The 20,077-nt window shown below is 39.0% G+C and overlaps 2 protein-coding genes across 11 annotated transcripts in view; one reads left to right on the top strand and one right to left on the bottom strand.

Moving 5' to 3' along the window:
• The window catches only part of R3HCC1L (R3H domain and coiled-coil containing 1 like), a 97,254-nt gene extending 81,499 nt beyond the window's left edge, over positions 1-15,755 (top strand). For all 10 annotated transcript variants that reach the window (XM_037729320.1, XM_037729328.1, XM_037729326.1 and 7 more), the window contains 5 exons: positions 2,300-2,475; positions 5,282-5,352; positions 6,273-6,368; positions 6,865-7,005; positions 14,947-15,755. In XM_037729320.1, the coding sequence (XP_037585248.1) occupies positions 2,300-2,475; positions 5,282-5,352; positions 6,273-6,368; positions 6,865-7,005; positions 14,947-15,014 (552 nt within the window). In that variant the 3' untranslated portion in view covers positions 15,015-15,755. The remainder of the gene's footprint in view (positions 1-2,299; positions 2,476-5,281; positions 5,353-6,272; positions 6,369-6,864; positions 7,006-14,946) is intronic.
• A 2,543-nt stretch (positions 15,756-18,298) lies between these two features.
• The window catches only part of LOXL4 (lysyl oxidase like 4), a 45,341-nt gene continuing 43,562 nt past the window's right edge, over positions 18,299-20,077 (bottom strand). Inside the window, 1 exon segment of the mRNA XM_017502731.2 lies at positions 18,299-19,881. Within this exon segment, the coding sequence (XP_017358220.2) occupies positions 19,811-19,881 (71 nt within the window). The 3' untranslated portion in view covers positions 18,299-19,810.

Below are 20,077 nucleotides of genomic sequence, written 5' to 3'. Positions count from 1 at the left end.
AGGGTTTTGCCATGTTGCCCAGGCTCCTGGACTTGAGCAATCCACCTGCCTAGGCCTCCCAAAGTGCTGGGATTACGGGTCTGTGCCACTGCACCTGGCCTATAGCATTTCTTAGGATTTATATTTCTAAGATGTTTCATGATTTGTATCTTTCACAATGTATTTTTTAGCCCCAATTTATAAACATACAAGCATGCAGTTCCTTGTTTTGTTTGGGTTTTGCAAAATAACTCACAGTCAATGCTGAAAATGAAGAAAACAATTTTACAATAACCTCAAAAAGAATAAAATCTAATAGGTTTAATTTTATATATGAATACATTTAGCAAAAGAGGTATGAAACTTACACTCTGAAAACTATAAAACATTGTTGGAAGAAATTAAGAACTTAGAGAAACGGACAGACATCCCATGTTCACCTGCTGGAGAACTTAATATTGTTAAGATATTTCCCAATTTGATTTATATATTCAATGCAATCCCAGCTGCCTAGTTGGCAGAAAGTTTTTGCAGAAATTAACAATCTGATCCTTAAATTCTGTGGAAATGCAAAGTGCCCTAAATAATCAAAAGTGATTTTGAAAAGAACAAAGTTGGAAGACTCAGGCTTCATAGTAAACTTCTTGATTTCAAAGAGTGCTATAAAGCTACAGTAATCAAAACAGTGTGGCACTGGCATAAAGATTGACTTGCAAGTCATTGCAGACTCCTTTTGTCTCTGGCCTCTGAGTTATTCCAATCTGTTGAGACTAATCTACTCTAGACATTTAAGAATTTGTTAAAAGTTTAGCTGATATCTTCTTGCCCACTTGTGTGGTGGTCACTTCTTCTAGGAGTCTGCCAAAGGCAAAACAGTTTATGTATTTTGTTACTCTTTGGGAGAGACTTGTCATTGTATGGATTTTAGGATAACCAGAAAAACTGGTTATCTTAACCAGTTTCTGACTCAGCTCTCTGGTAAACTCAAGAAAAGTTATGATTTTATAGATCATCTGGTCTTTTCTCTTGTTATGGTGGGAAGAACATTCTCTTCTGCTTTCTGTATCCTAAGCAGAGTGGAACTAATATGGCATTTGGCATGTAACAGATTTAGCATTCAGTTAAAATTTGTTTAAAGTGGGTTAAATTTACTGAATAATTGTGTGTCAAGCAGCATGCTAAGCACTTACCATCTCATTTAGTCCATGTACCTATCAATGAGATATAGATGCTGTTATTATTCCCATTGTTTAGTGTAAAACTGAGGCTTAGTAGAGAAAAAGAATTGAAGGCACAGGAATAAATAATAATTTTTACTGATACTACCCAACTCACCTTCCTCCCTCTCCCAATAAAACTCTTCAATCCAGTTTTCAACTTCTCCAAGGAGGGGAGTTATATTCCTGGCATTCCAAGTTCTTATTTTCCTCATTTGATGGAAAAAGAGACACATTATTAAAACCAGAGAAAGCTTGGAGGGACCTGGTTAGACTTCTGATTAACAGAGAGAGATAAAAAAATTAAGGATCTGGTGGCCTTGGGTCATCAACAGTGCCTAGGTTTTATAACAGGTAAATGACAAAATGACTCTCATGGCTTTACTGCCACTTTCCACTTTCCCATTTTCCTTCTTTTGCTTCCAATGTGAAGTTCAGCTTTTTTTATGGGATGGTAGAATTATAATTCATTACCTCCTTTATTAACTCCTTCACTAGCTTGCCATGTGTGCATTCCTTAAGATAGGTCTCAAGCTAAGGACATTAAGTATAACTACATATACCACTTATTTTGTCTTAACAAATGCCTTTATAAGCTATATCTTCACCCTTTAATACATCCAACAAAAAGTGAAGTAAAAAAGTTTTCTTGATTTTTTTTTTTAATTGTCTTCATTTTTATTGGCTTCCAGAAAAGAAACTATGATATGAGCCTGGTCAGTAAGCTCAATTAAAACAAATATTATTAATTAATCTCTTCAGCTATTAACTGAGCGTCAGTTTCCAAGATGTGCCATTTATAACTCACCACAGTATTCAGTCTGTGTTTTCTCATATCCTGGTTAGAGATGCAAGTTGAGTTTCATGCATTGCCTGTCTGCTGGAATTTTAACACTTTTTCAAGTATTCCCCATGTATAGCATAAACTGGGTGATAAACACCTGATCATTATTGTATCTATGAATAGAGTTAATACAGAGACCATGCCAAAATTTGAGGAATGGGAACATGTAGAGAAAAGAGGTGATTGTTTATATACAGGAATATATTTTGTAGTAACCAGGTTTGATGTAACCAGCATTTACGTGCTTCTTCCTTTCTAGTTATCAGGGAATACGAAGAGCAGAGAAAGCATCCAGGAACCTAGATTTGATTACTACAACCATGAAGTTCCTGATATTGACCTCAGTGATTGTGAATTCCCACATGTCATTGAAATTTACGACTTTCCCCAAGAATTTCGTACTGAAGACCTTCTACGGATTTTCTGTAGTTATCAGTGAGTATGCAAATGATTGTGGATGTTAGGGAGGGTGAGATGAAGTCTTCAAAAAATATTTTCTGAGAAATCATTTCTTGTTTTCCATATCTCCTGTTTTTCATATTTTAGCATCAGGTTGGTTTATTCTTTTCCAGGTCCAGTAGAAATTAATTAAACTGCTGTTCTAAGTTCCTTAAAAATGTCAGGTAGCCTTGTTAGCCCCCATTTTAGCATTTAAGAAGACTGCCATCAGTCATGACTTCATGGTGCATTTAGTCCATTAATATTTATTGTAGTTATTGATATATTTGCATGAATTGTCAGATTGCCTGTTATCTTTATGTGTTTACTTGTCCTGTCTTTTTCTTTCTTGCCTTCTTTTGGGCTCATTGCAGCCTCGACCTCCTGGGCTCAAGCAGTCCTCCCAGCTTAGCCTCCCAAGTAGCTGGGATTACAGGCATGCATCACCATTCCTAGCTAACTTTTGTATTTTTAGTAGAGATGGGTTTTCACCATGTTGTCTCAAACTCCTGCACTTAAGCCATCAGCCTACTTCAGCCTCCCAAAGTGATGGGATTACAAGTATGAGTTACCACACCTGAACTGAACTAAGTTTTTACAAACACAATAACTCTTCTTTTTTATGCTCCTATTGGTTTAATTTTATTTAATTCCATGGTGAAAATATCAACTCAAACTGATATAAGTGGGTTTGAGAACACTTGCACTAACCCTTGGTTTTTATGTAGCTGATACTTATATAGGAGAAGTTAAAAGAGAAGTATACCTCTATATATTTAGCTTATGAGAAAAAATGAGCTTTAGGAATAAAGAGATGATGATCTGGAAAGAAAGTTAAGAAGATTTTCAGGGTCTGGAAGAAAGTGTCAAGAAGGATTATACTTAAATGTTTCAGTCCTGATATTTTAAATGAGCCAGGCCTATAGTGTCATATAACAAATTTAAATTTAAAATTCATCTTGAATGTGTAACATTGTATATAAGTTCTAGATTATCAAAAGTTAAGAGCTACAGTATAGCCCTTAACTTTTTCTTAAAGGATAAGTAAATATTTTAGACAACTCTGCCATTACCATACATAAATGAGCATGGCTGTAAACTAAAACTTAATTATAAAAACAAGTGTTCTGTTTTTGTATGAAGTTCTCGAACAGGCAAAACTAGCAGCTATGTACTTGTTGTTTAATCAGTTAAGCAGGGAGAGCATCAGTTCTATAACTGACAAAAAGAAAGGGTGAATGAATCCTGGAGGATAATTAATCCCTGCCATGAACTTTAAATGTATAATGTCTAGGTCAGTCTTATTAGAATTAGGTTAAGATCCAGTATCAGAACCTGTTCAACATACATTTCATAATAGATTTTTTAAAAGCAGTCAGTGGGATCAAATCCCATTAGAACTACCTTAGACTGTCATTATTAATAATGATGATTCTTAAAACCAGAGATGATTTTATTGATGTCTAGAATTTCCTGAAGATTTTAGTTAACTCTTACAAACTATTTACTTCCCTTTGCTTTGTTTCTTGATAATGTCACCTGTAAGATCATTTTTCTCTCAAATTCAAAAACATTCCCCAAAGAGAAGAATTTTAAAGGATTATGAATTTTTGAAGTCTAAAAGGCCCTCTAGAACCCATCTGTGATTTATAAAAATGGAAAAGGAAAAAAAAAGGTCATGGTACAAAAGCCTATAATAACGCCTGTGAGTCAAATTCCAGAGTCAACTTCATGTTTTGATCACCATCTTCATCAATATTAATATTGATAGACATTGCTATTAATAATAAAAATAATTAATACCATTAATTTATTAGATGCCTATGAAGTGCCCAACACCATCTTCTTTGATTTGTCATGGATGATCTCATTTCCATTTTCACAACAACTCTGTGGGGAACATACTTTGCTCATTTCTACAGATAAGCCGACCTAGCTTCAAGAGAGATTAAACTTGCCCAAGGTCTCAAGGTGGCAGAACCTTGAGTCCATGAGCATTTTTAAGCTCTGTTATGTCATCATCCTGACATTCCTTGTGCTCACTCTGTAGCTCTTCTCAAACCCACACAGAAAGTGTTTTTCTAGTACTTAAATGTTCATCCTTTTGATCCTTTCTAATCTGGTCTGGTATTTCTCTTTTCATGATTTCCTTTATCCTGAATTTTTCTGACTTTGCCACACACTTCTTTCCAATTTTTTCTTATTTTTTTAACCTCCCTTCTGCAACAAGTGAAGAATAGATTAGCCTCTCTGCTTATAGTTACCCCTTTTTCCCCATTACTTGACTTAAAAAAAAAAAAATTGAATGACATCTTGCAGTATAATCTCTCTCTCCCCACCCCATTCTCTCATTCTCTTTCTGTCTCTGTCCTCAAGGACAGAGTTTACATTTGCATTAAATCCAGGTGACCTTCCCTGCCTACCTACTCCTCTTATCTTCTACCCCTCCTCTGCTTCCCCTTTCCATTTCTTCTTATTCCCTGCCCATAAGAACATCTCTTGTAAATAGTGCATTAAATACTTTACATCCCCAAGGGACTTGTGAGGATTAATTAGTTGATGTCTATAAAATGGCTGAGAACGTAAAATACTCCTGGGTAGTTCTTTATGATGGTATTATTGCTTTTAAAATTCAATGGCTTCTTCTGTCCTCCAAGCTGTTTTTTGTGTCATTATCCCCATTCCACCTGTGCACTCATTGAGTGTTTCTATCTTGTGAAATGCTTTATGAGATTCTATTTGTGAGATGTTTCATAAAAGTAAATTTCATTTTAGGAAATAAAATTGTTTTTTTGTGTTGCAGAAAGAAAGGATTTGATATTAAATGGGTGGATGATACACATGCCCTAGGAGTATTCTCCAGTCCAATTACAGGTATTCACCCAGTGGGTTTCAATCTTCCTTTCTTTACTGTTCATTTTCTCATGCTACTTTTTCTGTTTCCCTTCTATTTGAGCAAGTTGGCATTATACTCAGCCAGTGTAGGTAATAGGGCAGATATTGACTTTTTTGAGGTATGGTACTTTGGTACCCATTCTCCCTTTTCACCTTAGTCCAGTGGTATTTGGAGAGAGAGAGTCAACTCCTTCCAAGGTCATTTGTACACATAACTGTCAGTCACGATAGTATGTAAACAGATTAAGGTAGAGATTTAAGAATCCAGCGAGGCTAAATCTTACAATATTGGTAGTTTTTTTTTCCCCCCCCATCCCAGACAAGTGAATTTAAGTAGCCCTTTAGCTTATCTTGTGAGAAATTGTAATACATACTCTCTAAATAGATAATTGGGCCTTTTTGTATACCATTGGCCTCATGATAGATCTGATGTAGTGGCATTCAAAGAAAGTAGAGATGTTGAAATGTTGGTTTCTGTCTGAACCACCTAGAATATGGGTCTGCAAAATTATTCTATAAAGGCCCAAATAGTAAATATGGTATTTTAGGCTTTGTGGAGCATCAGGTCTTTGTCGATACTGAACTCTACTGTTGGAGCAAGAAAGCAGCCATAGACAACATACAAACCAAATGGGCGTGGCTCTGCTTCAGTAAAATAGTAAAATTATTTTCTAAATAAATATAAAAATGTGTGGTTGGCTGGATTTGGTCACAGAACCAGTTTGCTGATACCTGATCTAAAATAGTTAACTGCCACATTGATCCTGTAGATCTCATTCTTTTGCTTGCTTTGAAAAAACAGCATAACATCTAGGAAATACTAAGAACTATCCCTAGTTTCTCCTTTGCATCACTCTTCTTCATGTCTTCTGCTTCCTTATATTTATTCCTCTTTGCAGCTCGTGATGCATTGGGTATTAAACACACCATGGTAAAGATTCGTCCCTTGTCACAGGCCACAAGAGCAGCCAAGGCCAAAGCTAGAGCTTATGCTGGTGAGTCTATCTCTGGGTTTTTTCTTGTTGATTATGGTATTATTGTTCTTTCCAGCACTTTATAGCATCCAGACATTTAAAGACGTATCACTTTTATTTTTAGTGTTAAAAGAAGTATGTTTTTAAGAAAAAAAATAAAAGAGAAATGACCATGTTGGAAATATGGCATCTGAGCAGCCACTTGGAGAGTATGAGAACTAACTACAGGCAATTCAGCAACCAGTTTCTGATGACACCCCTACGTAGTTTACCTCTGGGTTCAGCTGCCTGATAGAGTCACTATAAGAAATTGTGTTAATGCAGATAATGAAGCCAGTGTTGTTTGTGCTTTGCCATGTTAATTTCCTCTGATCGTCATCTATCAGGCTTATATTAATTACTGCTGATGCAGCCCTTGTTAGTCTATTTTGTCTGTTAATTACTGAGTTAAATCACTTGAAGCTGGAGTGCTCTCTCTTCCTTACTCCCTCCTACTCCCTCCCTTTTTTCCATTCAGAGTTCCTCCAGCCAGCAAAGGAGCGTCCTGAGACTTCAGCAGCCCTAGCCAGAAGGTTAGTCATCAGTGCCCTTGGGGTTCGAAGTAAGCAGAGCAAAACCGAACGAGAAGCAGAGCTCAAGAAACTGCAAGAAGCCAGAGGTGAGCTGAAAGGATGGTGTTCTTCTCTAGTTCCTTAGAGCTCACTGTAAGGCACGTATTTTAAAAAAAAAAAAAAAAGAACGAAGCCCATTCCATTTTGTCATTTCTGTTTCCTAGAAGCCTCCCAAATGTATAGAAATTTTCATGCCTTATGTTCAGAAGAAGATATTTCAGGATTTGTCTGTCTGTTTCACACACCAGGACATCCTAATCCATGTTCCTCCTGTTGTTTTCCAAGTGATAGATTTGGTCTTCTCAGCCCATCCATGGCTTTTCCTACAGTTTTCCTCTGAGAAAAATTTTTCTGTGAAAACATAGTAATGTCCTAGGCAGAAAACATTTGCTTTGGTTTTACTGGGCCACGATTGCCATGATAATTGCCCTAACGTTATCAAATAGTTTAGATCTGAGGTAGAAGACAAATTGAGGAAAAGCCAGCAACTGACATCGATGATAGCAACTGTGGGAGATATTTTTGTCTTTTAAAGACAGTTTTGAGTGGCTCCATTAAAGTACATTTAGATTTACCTGTCTTCTGATTATTTTCTAGTATCCAAGAGTTCTCAGAAAAATACTTCCCCTGATCCACAAGCAGAGTTTTTCTTTCTGTATAGTTTGGAGTTGAGGTTAAAATCTTGTCTCTGTCCTCTATAGGCTGTTGAATTGTACGTAAAGGCCGGGACTCCTGCGTGGCACTTAAGTACTTTTTATCAACCTTCAGGCATTAGACAGTCTCATTGCCTTAGCCCACAATCTCTGGAATCTGCAAAGGCAATTTATTCTGAAAATTCCACTTACTGAAAAGTAACTTCATTTTTCCATTAAACGAATTGAAGTTTCAAACTCCTTGTTTATTGCTGGTCTAACAAGGCCATTAATACTTCCTGTCCTCTCTGCTTTGGTGATAGCAGGCAGCTTGCGGACTCTCAGCTGCACTGGCCAGATAACCAGTGACAGAGTGTGTCATGGCAGGTGCTAGAGTTTCAGAGTTGAACCCAACTAATTTTTGAAACCTTAATTATTATAATGAGGCAGTTTTGATGGCTTCCAATCACTGTTTACTCAAGGCCTCCTACAGACTATAGAAACATAACCAGATTCCTTGGGTTTTTATAGATGGCACTAACAGAACTAAAGATGAATGTGCAGTGTTCTTAACCATATGTTAATTGGTTATCTCTGAAGAAGTGATTTCAGTGAGATAACAGTGGTATCTGTAAAAGGGAATATGACTCCCTTTGCCATGTTATTGTGCCCCTCTGTGGGTGTTTATCAAATGTATCTCTACAGATCCTGCAGCAGTTGTTTTGCATGGATATCAGCTTGAGTATTCCCTTCTCTTTCTCTGGGTGCATCAGCATGCAGCTCCACTTGAACTATTTGTTTTAAATGTCTGGCTATTCAGTGATGCAATTAGAAATGAGACTGTTGGCTAAGTGGGCACCCTATTGCTTTTCTAAAGAGGGCCTTTATTTGTGAATAGAGACCCACTGTGATAAGTTCCTCCTACGTGTTGATGCTGAGGCTGTATGGATTATAGAGGACTCTTTCTTTATTGTGCTCCACAGTGCTACCATTCTTTGTATCTGGGGAAATATACCTGGAAATTTTCCTGATGTATCTCTTTCTGGCATCTTTCTGTTTTGGGCAGATACTCATATACTTGCCTGCATGGAGCCCAGGCTTTAAATATTTTTTTTCTGTGGAAACTTAAAAGTACTGTTTTAGGTATTAGACTCTGGAATCGCACTTCCTGGGTCCACATCTTAGCTCTGCCATTTACTGGCTGTGTGACCTCTAGAGGGTAGGTAAGTAACTTACTTACTCTCAGGAGGCTTCTGTATTCTCATCCTTAAATGGAACTTAAGCGAGATAATCCATGAAAGATACTTAGTCATCTTCAAAAAGCCTTAGGTACTCTCTTGCTCCTATTTCCATAGGCCTATAATGAGTTATATGGTAGGTGTTAGCTGCTGTTGTTTTTATTAGTAACAATAGCAATGTCATTATATGATGAATCCAGCACAGATTTCAGTGCATATTTTTGTCATTACTCTTATTTTAAAATTCCTTATTAGCTCCATTTGACATTCACTGAGCACCTGCCCTGTGCAGAGCTTTGTGTTCCCTGTTCAGGAAAATTAGAAAGATGGCAAGATTTTGTACCTCTTCTTAAGCTGTACAACCTAGTCAGGATGTCTGCATTGAGTAGGGAAGAAAATACGTACCTTTTTTAGGTATTTTAAGCAGTTGTTTTTCCTCTCACTTCAGTTCTGAAGCTTTTAAGATTAAAAACCATAAAATAGTTTTTGTTCTTTAAAAGCACAGGAAGGAAACTCTATCATAACTTACAGGTTTTGATGATATTGCGTTATGATAGCTCTGGGATACCATCTTGAGTTTAGAGCTGACCCAGAGAAGTTACGTAGCTGGACTGAGGTCACCCAGCTGGTAAACTGAAAGAGAAGGCATCTGAATCTAGGTATCTCTGATTAAAACCCATGCTGCTTCTGTAATACTGTAATCCCTCTTGAAGGACTTTTGGGATTATTGACATTTTTCCTGGAAAAAAATACTTACATAATGCAATTGTTAAAGTCTTCAGGAATAAAGTATGACAAACTTCTTTTGTTATCTGTACCAATGATTAACAGCTATTCACTCTCAGAAAAATCTTCCTTAGGTCTAACTTAAATCTGCATGATAGTTTAAACCAGTGTCCTCTTGTTTTTTCCTTAGTAGAAACAGAGAATATCTGTGTACCATTCTGTTCTAACAACTTTAACTATAAAGATTGTTTGGAAATGAGGAAATCTGGGTTCTAATAGGGCTTTTGCCGTTAATTAGCTGTGTGGCCATGGCCAAGTCAGTTATACCTCTCTGTGCCCCCCAGCTTCCAGCAAAGTGGAATTACTCCTCAGCTTACCTAATCATGGAGAATTTTTTGAGCACAGCATTAGTTAATATATGTAAAAATGTTTGGAAAGTGCTTTTACAAATTTAGGGTACAATTATTGACATGACTGTTAAGAATTTAATGTTCATTATAATATGAACTTGTAATTGCAAATATGTATTATATACTGCCAGGCTCCATCCATTACACATGGCAGACATTGCTAAATTAGTCATGACATTCTTTCTTGGTGAGTTTTGACATGACCATTGCCAAATGATCAGAATTAGCACGGGGATTGGAATCTACATATTATCCTGTTATAATATAGTATGATAATCTCCCACCCTTTCTTTCACCTGCTTGAAGAGTTCTACTGTCTGGCAACAGTGCCTGGTACATGAAAAGATACTCAGTACATGTTCATTGACCGAATACGTGGATGACATTGGTTACTCTTAATTTTTCTTTGTAAATCTTGACTCTACTCTGAATGCTTTTAAGTCCTTCATATTTTTTTTATAAAACCCAGAATGTGAAACCTTCCTAATTAATGAATGTTGAATTCGTGATTTTGAGTTTTAAGTACTTTTCTGCTATATTTTTCTCTCTGCTTTGATCTTTTATTTTTTTATTTATTTTTGAGACAGGGTCTCACTTTGTCACCCAGGCTGGAGTGCAGTGGCATGAGCACACCTCACTGCAGTCTCAACCTCCCAGGCTCAGGCAGTCTTTCCACCTCAGCCTCCTGAGTAGCTGGGATTGCAGGCATGTGCCACTGTGCCGGCTAATTTATTCTTTTTTGTAGAGATGGGGTCTCTCTATGTTGCCTGGGCTAGTCTCAAACTCTTGGACTCAAGTGATTTTCCTGCCTCAGCCTCCCAAAGTGCTGAAATTACAGACATGAGCCACTGTGCCCAGCCTAAAATCACATTTTAAAGACCAAACTCAGGGCGGGGCATGGTGGCTCATTCCTGTAATCCCAGCATTTTGGGATGCCGACACGGGTGGATCATCTGAGGTCAGGAGTTTGAGTCCAGCCTGGCCAACATGGTGGAACCCCATCTCTACTAAAAATACAAAAATTAGCTGGGTATGGTGGCATGCGCTTGTAGTCCCAGCTACTCAGGAGGCTGAGGCAGGAGAATTGCTTGAACCTGAGAGGTGGAGGTTGCAATGAGCCAAGATTGCGCCACTGCACTCCAGCCTGGGTGACAGAGCAAGACTCTGTCTTAAAAAAATAAAAAATGAAATAAAGACCAAACTCAGGAATGTATAAAAATTTTCCCATGTTCCACTCATCCAAATACTTGGTTCCCACCTAAAACTGGACATATAGATATCATTACCTGTCAGAATAAGCTACCTTCTTAAGTTTCAAAGCCTGCTACAATTTTATTTTAATTTATTTTCATTTTATTCTTGAAGGTAGGTGATTAGTTGACTGGTTCTGAAAGGCCATTTTGGGTCACAGGGCTGAAAGGCAGAGTAAGTAAACAGTAATCTGCTCACCCCGTTCAATTAATTAAATCACCAAGAACTTCAGATCATCTCTGTAAGACAGTAATAAATTTAATCACAGTTGCTACCTTCTGAAAGCCCTTTTTAGGCTTTCCATTATTCTGTCTTAAAGGGCAGTGCAGCATTGCAGATTCATAATCTAGGTCTTAGGGTATTTGGTGTCTTTTCTCCCCTGATATCTGAAGTTCATTTCTAACCACATTTTCTTTCATTTTAATGTGATTTTTTTTCTGTGATACAGCATTTACTCAATTTTGTGGTGTTGGTTGCTATTTAATAAACCTATTACCTTTACCTAGTTGAGAGATGAAAACATTAACCTAGGACTTGCTAACTGACGAGGTTACCCGCTGTTGCTAAAATAAATAATACAGGGTTCCTTGTGTTGCCACTTAATACATTGATAATTATTCTGCTCTCCAGAGTTAAATGCCCCCTTTTGGGATCCAGACTGCATTTTCCATATGTTATGATTATATAAATATTCGGTAAACTTAAAATCTAAAACATAGCTAAAATTAAGAGGTTACTTAGATTACTTCTCCTTGATCTATTACATCTGTCACTCTATAAAAGAAGGCAATTAGATTAGTTTGACCAGACATGTTCTTCACAAAGCATGTTGTTTATTATTCTGTAGGTGACTACAGTAGATTTTGTGATGATTTTTCGTAGGCCTAGAAGTAAATTTTGGAAGTCTTTAATTTACATCCTCTTTCTTCACTTTTTTTAAAAACGTGACACCAAACTGGCCCTTTTACAGTCTTCAGTGCTTTACATTCTCTTGAAAACTCAAGTCTTGACTGCAAAGTCTTGTGATTGCAGTCAACTCATTTAATATAGTTGTTTCTGTTGATTTATTTATTATATTAGATAATGAAAGTTTTCTGGGCTAGCCTATGTGATTGTTTTAGGTTAATCATTTTGGGCTGAATTTTCTATTTTTTCTTAGTTCCTTGCCCTCATGTCTGCTGTCGGGCTTTCTCTTTACTTAGTTTATTCTTTTAATTGTTGGAGGTAAGTTAGTAGGAACTTTCTTTCATGCAGCTTATCAGCTATTATCTGCTTTCCTTTCTCTTTAAGAAAGGGACATGTTTCTTTGTTTATCTGTTAATTTTTTTTCATATTTTTTTCCCTTGTAGATATTTTCACATGTCAGGATAGTAGACAGTGTGCTGGTAAAGAGTTAAGGATCTGGGTTCCAGATTCAGTTCTTTCACTGGCTATGTAACCTTAGGCAAGTCACTTAAGCTTTCCAAGCTTCTGTTTCCTCATCTTTAAAATGAAGCAATTATTTCCAACTCTGACCTACGTTTCTCTATTCTATTCATGTTCTTGTATTTCTAAATTTACACCTCACGTTTTCACTATTTCTTTGTGCTTCTCAGTTTGTCTTCCTACTCTTACTAGTTTTTTTTCATATGACTTAACATTAGAATCTATTTACTTCTTTAGAAAGTGCTCGGAAATATTTCAGGCCAGGCACAGTGGCTCACGCCTGTCATCCCGGCACTTTGGGAGGCCGAGGTGTGAAGGTCACCTGAGGTCAGGAGTTTAAGACCCAGCCTGGCTAGCATGGCAAAACTCTATCTCTACTACAAGTACAAAAAAATTACCCAGGCATGGTGGCCACGTGCCTGTTACTCAAGAGCTACTTGGGAGGCTGAGGCATGGGAATCGCTTGAACTCGGGAGGTGGAAGTTGCGGTAAGCCAAGATCATACCACTGCACTCTAGCCTGAGTTTACAGAGAGAGACTCCCATCTCCAAAACAAAAAAGGTTCAGAATTGAACTTTCCAGATTTTAGAAAGGTAATATGGTGTCTGTGTTTCATAACACCAAAATCAGACACATTAATATTTCTGCAGCAGAGTGTTTGACTGTTCACATTAAAGGGGATGTGCAAAGACTGTAAGTGGCTTCATATCCTTTCAGGCTAGATTTGCCTCTATCAATGAGTTTTGGCCCCAAGCTTTAAAGAAAGCAATAACTTTGTTTTCAGAATTGTTTTGATTTTAGAATTGTGTGTTGTAGGCCAGTCATATTTTTCTACTGCTCTTGAATGTCTTTTCATATTACTTTTATGATTTAAGTTTCACACCTTATTGAAAAATTGGAGTTCTAATAATTTACTGGTTTCTTCATTTTTCCTTGGAACGTAGAACCAGATTTTGATTGCTTTTCATCCATTGCCTTTGGATCCCCTCCTAACTTCTCCATGTTTGTAAGGATCAAGACCATGCTGTCTTCCTAAGAAATGCTGGCATCCGTTCGACAAGCCACTTATCCTTTGTGCTGTCTCTTAGAGAACCCCAGCGCAGCTCAAGCCTGCCTCCGTTCAGGGCACTCTACCAGCCTTCAGTTTGCAATTTACAGACCACTGTTTTTTGCCTCTTGTAACTTTGCTGCTATATTCAGATAATGCCACAAGATGGTGCCCAAATAGCAGTGAATTTCTTTTTCTCACATTTCCAAGTGCCAGTCAGCTTCATAACCAACTACTTTGCCCTTAAAGTACACTCAAATATAGTATAGGAATGTTATAAGGGATTTTACTGATTAGGGAAGATAGAATAGCAAGTGTTTATTCTAAAATTCATCTCGATTTCTGTAATCTTGGTTCATGGCTTGCTCAATCTTATACAGACATTATAAATTTGGAACAATAACCCTTGGAAGGAAGCATTTAAGCTTACCATCTATGATGTAGGCTTATCACCATTTTATGGTGTCAAGATAAATGACTAGCCATGAAATTGGAACTGTTATTGTGTCACCTGAAGGAGTGCTTGTGTCACCACACTGCTGTATGGTCTGCATTTTCTCAGACTGTGGTGAACGTGTTAAATGGAGAACTAAGCTTCTATATTAAAAATTGAAGATGGATGTTCCAGATTTGTATATTTTTTGTTTTTAGAAATAGTTTTAGTTTTCCCTGTTGGAATTGTATATTCCAGAAGATTTCTGGCTCCTGGAAGTGCTTGAAAATATTGAAATTTGGTTTGCCTCTGAAATATTTTTTCAATAAAGTTGTAGAATTTTTTTCAATAAAGTTGATATGAGTAAAGCCCAGGGGCTACCACTTCCATTTAAGCAACAAAATAGAAGAATATCAATAACATAAATTCTTGATACCTATTGAAATACTTATAGTGATCAGTAAGCTGGGAATAATGGGCAATTGTGTTGAAGCACTAAACATAGTTGAAAAGTAGAATTTAAATATGTATTAGCAAGACTAGAGTCTGAATCCTACTGGATTCTGACTTATTCCATATAATTTTAATTTCTGTTAGCCTCAGATGTTTTTTATTATATAGTTATAAATGTAATGACTTATAGTAGTTATCATTTTCACTTACAAAGCACTTGGGAAATGAAAGGAATTAACTCTTGGAATCAGCTAAGGGAGATCAGGATATCCATTTGTCTCATGACTAACGTTTGCCTTGTAATTTGGATTAAGGGAAAGTCACTGGTTATATGAAGTAGACAACCACGTTTAACACTGCTCTTATTTACAGAGAGAAAGCGGTTGGAAGCCAAGCAGCGGGAAGACATCTGGGAAGGCAGAGATCAATCTGCAGTTTGAACACCACTCATTGAAAGGGATAATTTCATGAATCAGAAAATGTTTCCATAGTCGTCAGATAAGAGGATCTTTCCAGAGCTCTGACTACATGCAGATGTGCATGTTAAAGAGATAAAGTGATCAAGACAAGGACCGAATGGGTGTAGGAGGAAGACAGACCCCTGTCTTCACTCCTAAATACAGTACTTTGGAATCACCCTACTATGGTGGGCATAGCAGGGAGCCATCAGCTAGGAAGAAACATGGAAGATGTGACTTCTAAGAGTCCCCTGGACACGGCAAGTCATGTTAGCGTGGGTCACACATCCAAGATGTTGAAAGCAAATACAAAACAGAACAGAGGATTTAAACCTGCAAGGATGGGCGATTTAGGCCCTGCAAAGGCAGAGCATTCCTTAGTACCTCACAAGACAGAATAATACTGGAGGCAGAGTAGGGGGCGGGTAGAGAGCAGTTAGTACAAAGAGGCAGAACAGTGTCTGGTTTACTTGGCATACACAGAATCTACACTGCCAGTTCCAGAACTCCAAAGTTGGTGAACTATAGCAGATGTGCGTATTTAGACTCCAGAATTTATACTGAGCTCAGTGCCTGGGGCTGCTGTAGCTGCATTGCAGCCAGGGGGCACGCCAGCGTCATTCCTCCGAGTAAGCCAGCCCTGGGAGCTGTGTGCCAGTCCCGGTGTAAGCAGCAGTACTGTGCTGTAAGAGGGAACATTAAAGCCCATTTTATGACGTGTACCACTCTGGCGTTTGTCGGTTTTTGTCCTTCCAACAAAGAAATAGGAGAGCAGTTTTCTTCTTAGCTTCATGCCTATAATGCTGTGCATGGGTTAAATGGATCTGTTGTTTTTATTGAATTCCAGTGAGTAGAGAATTGATCATTTCTCTGCCTCAGTATACTACAAAAGTGATTGTCCTGGGACTGGTATATGTTAGCTCCTCTCCCCTTCATGTCCTCCTTGTGCACCACATTCCAACCTTTTTCTTGCCTTCTGCCATCTCTGCAAATCTGATATCCTGCAGAAGACATCTGGCACACCAGCATGTTCTTGTTATGATCTTCTCAACCTATGCCAGAGGTACCTGGCAAGCAGCACCAGACCATCCGTTACAATGACGGGCAGCCAGGATAAAATAAACACCTCTGGGCAGTGAGAGATTTCCTAAAGGATGTGGGCAAGTCAAAGCCATCAACTCAGGCTTTATCCATCTCATATCTGCATTCTCAGTGTTTTTGGAAAGTAGTTCTACACTGAAGAAATGGTAGCACAAGACCTGAGGATGCTGATGTGGCAAGAAATAGTGTCTCATTGTGCTTTCAACTAGGGCAGCAGACTCATTGTTTAATGATTTAGAGCCCATGACAATGATGGATTATTAGCATTACTTAGAACATGGTGGAGTAGGGCTCTATTCACATGTTTCTCAAATGACACTGGCCTTGGATCTTGGTCCTTACCCAACTATCCCTGCTGCTATTCAGATATTTTAGCCCTCTCCCAGCTCCTCAGCATTGTTTTCCTCATTCTTGGTCAGTTCTGCTACTGTCCTTTGTTCACGTTCAGTGACTCCATGGCAAATTTAGGGATTAAATAAATTGTTCTCTTGACCCTCTATCCACTAGTACTTTGTCCAGATGCCCCTCTCTTTGGCCTATAGCAACAAGACTTGTGCTCTCTGTCTTCATGGAACAGACTTATCTAAGATAGGTCTGTTTGAACAGTATGGCTCCATTTGAAAGGAAATGCAAGGGATGGCAGCCTGACTTCATACTGAATGGTAAACCTCTGAAATTATACCTTTACTCTGTTTTGATTCTTCAAGGCCAAGAGTGACCTTGGGCAGTACAAAAGAGATGACTACTCCTGTCACTTGCCTATGAGGATGCTTCTTTCTGGCTACACTTTAGCTTTTAAAGGCATTGTTAATAGTAACATATAGCCCCATGTGTATTACCCAGTTTTCTTGTAGTCTTCATAATTTCAATCACTTACTTGGTTCTCATTCTAATGCCGTATGCTAGTAGCCTATCCTTTTTTTCAGCCAATAGTCAGCCACCTCTGACTTTCAGGTTTATCCTTATAACCATACCCAGAGAAAGGTTTTTTTTTTTTTTTTTTTTTTTTTTTTTTTTTTTTTTTTTTTTTTTTTTTTTTTTTTTTTTTTTTTAGCTTACACTTAAACTATGGAGTGTTGTTGCTTCTACCATTAGTAGAGAATGTGCTTTTTAGTTATATTACTCAAGCATTGGGATTGATGTACACTAGCTGGAGGTAAGGGCTCCTGCTATGGCCCAGCACAGACTATATTGAGGTTTTTAAGAAGGGAATTAAATCCTTGGGCACATCCAAGCCATGTTTTCTCAAGCTGAGTTAGCTGGAGCGCACCCTGTAGCTGCCACTGGCACCTTTGTTAGATATTCAGGAAGACAGCTAATGCACTCTGCTGTGCATATGTGTTGAACATCTAAATCTCAGGATTACCTGGAATTTAGTAGAAAAGTACATTTCTCGTGAGTTCTGATTTGCTCTTCATAGAATGAAAGTCTTTGTAGAATAAAGGTAAATTAGGCTTCTGAAGAGTAAGCTGACATTTTCAGCACCTTAGTTTCTCTGAGGCTAAAGTATGCTGAGGTGAAAGTCTTCTGACATTTTTTATTCTGCCTGGAATTTGGTGGTTGGTATTCTGTTAACATTCCTCATCTAGTTACAAGTCATGCCAACCACCAGTCTTCCCATGTCCTTCCCTTTCAGCTCAGAGTCGTAACAGCACAACCCTTGTATGGCCTTTTCCAAGAATTAGAACTGGCTGCACCTATCAAACGTGTGATGTGGGCAGCAAGACTGAGACCAGAGCCAGTGGCTGGCTGCCTGGTCTGCTTTTTTAGGCCCTCTTAGAAACTGGATCCAGCAAGCAGCTGTGGGGAACCTCCCTGCCTGAATCTAGTCATCAGTCACCACATGCTCTCCTGCTAGCTGCACATTCTTTCACAGACCATTAGCTGCATGTGTGAGCATAATGTTGTTACTGTTTGGGGGATGCTTGCTGGATCCAACAGGAAATCAGTTCTTCCCTTGTTTACTTAAACTGCCATGCCAAAATATAATGCTCCCTCTGCCTAATGAAGGAGATGAGAGAGTTGAGGAGAGGGAAGGTCGGGGAGAAGGAAGAAAGCATTTCTTTGTATTCACAGAGGGTTCCCCAGAACATGTCCCTTTTTATTCCCTAAGGAGGGGGTCGCTCTTGTGATGTGGTGGGGGTAGTGCTATTGTAAATCTGCTCCATCTGCTACCATTTATTTTGGCTTTGCAGCCTTGATGATAAAAGTTTACAATCCTCAGACTTTACCTCCTTGCCCCTGTCCTTCATCTCTTAACCTTTCTAACCTGTGTTTCAGCTCTGAGCCTGGGGAGGCTGAATGGGAAGCAGACTCATGTCTGATTGGAGAAATGCAGATGGGTAGTCATGAGAAGCATGTGTGCCCTGTGCATCCCAGGCCCTGGCTCCATGCGAGGGAAAGGGACTGTGGTTCTGGGGTGTATACATAATCATAGCTGGTCTGGTCTTTGTAGCAGTCCATAATGAGCAACATTTATTGGCATTAGGGTGTTAGTCCTGTAAGGATCATCACCTAAGTGTGTCTCAGTGGAGAAAAGATCAAGAATCACGTCAAGAAGACCATGGGGTTTTATTCTCCTTGAACGAGAACAAGTCGCAGCCCCATCAGACAGGAATGGTGGCCTTTCCCAGGTTCCGTCCTTCACTAAATTGACTATTCCCCCTTCTGATTTCTCCATGGTCTTCTGTCTCCGCGCTCTGCCAAATTTGTCTTCATACCTCTAAAGGGATGAGTGGCTTGTTTGACTGATGTTCTTTCCATGGCAAAAATTTATTGAATGCAAAGTTCACTTTAGACACTTGGTTGAGACTGGAAGCTTAGACCAATCCTGAGATACATGTGATCCTGAGAGAGATCAGACTGCCTGCCAGGTAAATGTTGCATATTTTTTCCTTAGCAGAGGCCCTGGCAAGGGCTGGGGTGCATGTTACCTCAGCAGTCTTTCTGCTTGGCTTACTCTTGCTGCTCTGTAGGAATGCCCTATCTGGCCATTTCTGTGAAACTTGCCCCTTGTCAAGCACTCAGTAACTGGTGGTGTTGGCCCATCAGGCAATAAGGGGATGCCCAAGGTCTACGCTTCTAAGGATAGCAGAAGCACCCATGTGTGTGGTTGGATAAAGGTAAGGACACTAAAGAACAGACTCTTAGCAGAGTGTGAGAGGTGAGTTCTAAATAACAACCGATGAAGAAAGGATTGAATCCACCAGCTTCTCTGCCAGTTGTGATTTTGATACAAGTTGTGTTGCTTTGAGCTCCTAGTAGAGAGCTAACACCACCAGCTGTGTATTTTGGTCCTCTGTCCTATACTCCTCCAAGACATCTGCAAAGCACCACTTAGATGGGGCCATAGTCTGTCCCGAAGGAACTGAGAGCTCCAGGATCTCAGTGGTAAGATTCAGGGTTGCCTGGGTGTCCTCATAGAAGAGCTCAGCTGAGCAAAGCCTGGAGGTCATATTCCATAGGCCACAGGCCCTTAGAGGACAGGTCCAGAGCTATCCTGAGGGAGCAGTACTATCTGGATTGGTGATCTTGCTATCAAAGGCTTCCTGAGCAGGTTCTTTGTGCCCCTTGGCCCTGGCCCTTTTCCTCTGAGTTGGGACTCTGTGAAGGGCATGGCTCCAGTAAACTGAGGTATCTGGTGTATCGGCAGCAGGTAGGAGTGCGCAGTGATGGCTTCAGATGAGGTTGTTCCTGAGACGCTGTTCCTGCTCCAGGGAAAGTTCTGCATTGGCTGGGTATGAACTCCCTGTAGGCCAAAGGAAAGCAGGTAAATAGCCAACCTTACCACAGTCTCATCCCTTCCCTGACAACTTCACATAGATCCACTCTGCCCAGCTCATCCTTTATCTCAAGTCAGTCATGTCATGGGCACAGTCATTCTATAGAAATAGGCCTGGGACAGATGCGTGGTTTCAGGGACGTCAAGAAGAACAGGCTATTGA

Source organism: Cebus imitator, unplaced genomic scaffold (assembly GCF_001604975.1).
Source record: "Cebus imitator isolate Cc_AM_T3 unplaced genomic scaffold, Cebus_imitator-1.0 Scaffold299, whole genome shotgun sequence".
Lineage (NCBI taxonomy): Eukaryota > Metazoa > Chordata > Mammalia > Primates > Cebidae > Cebus > Cebus imitator.
This window is presented reverse-complemented; position numbering and strand designations above follow the sequence as displayed.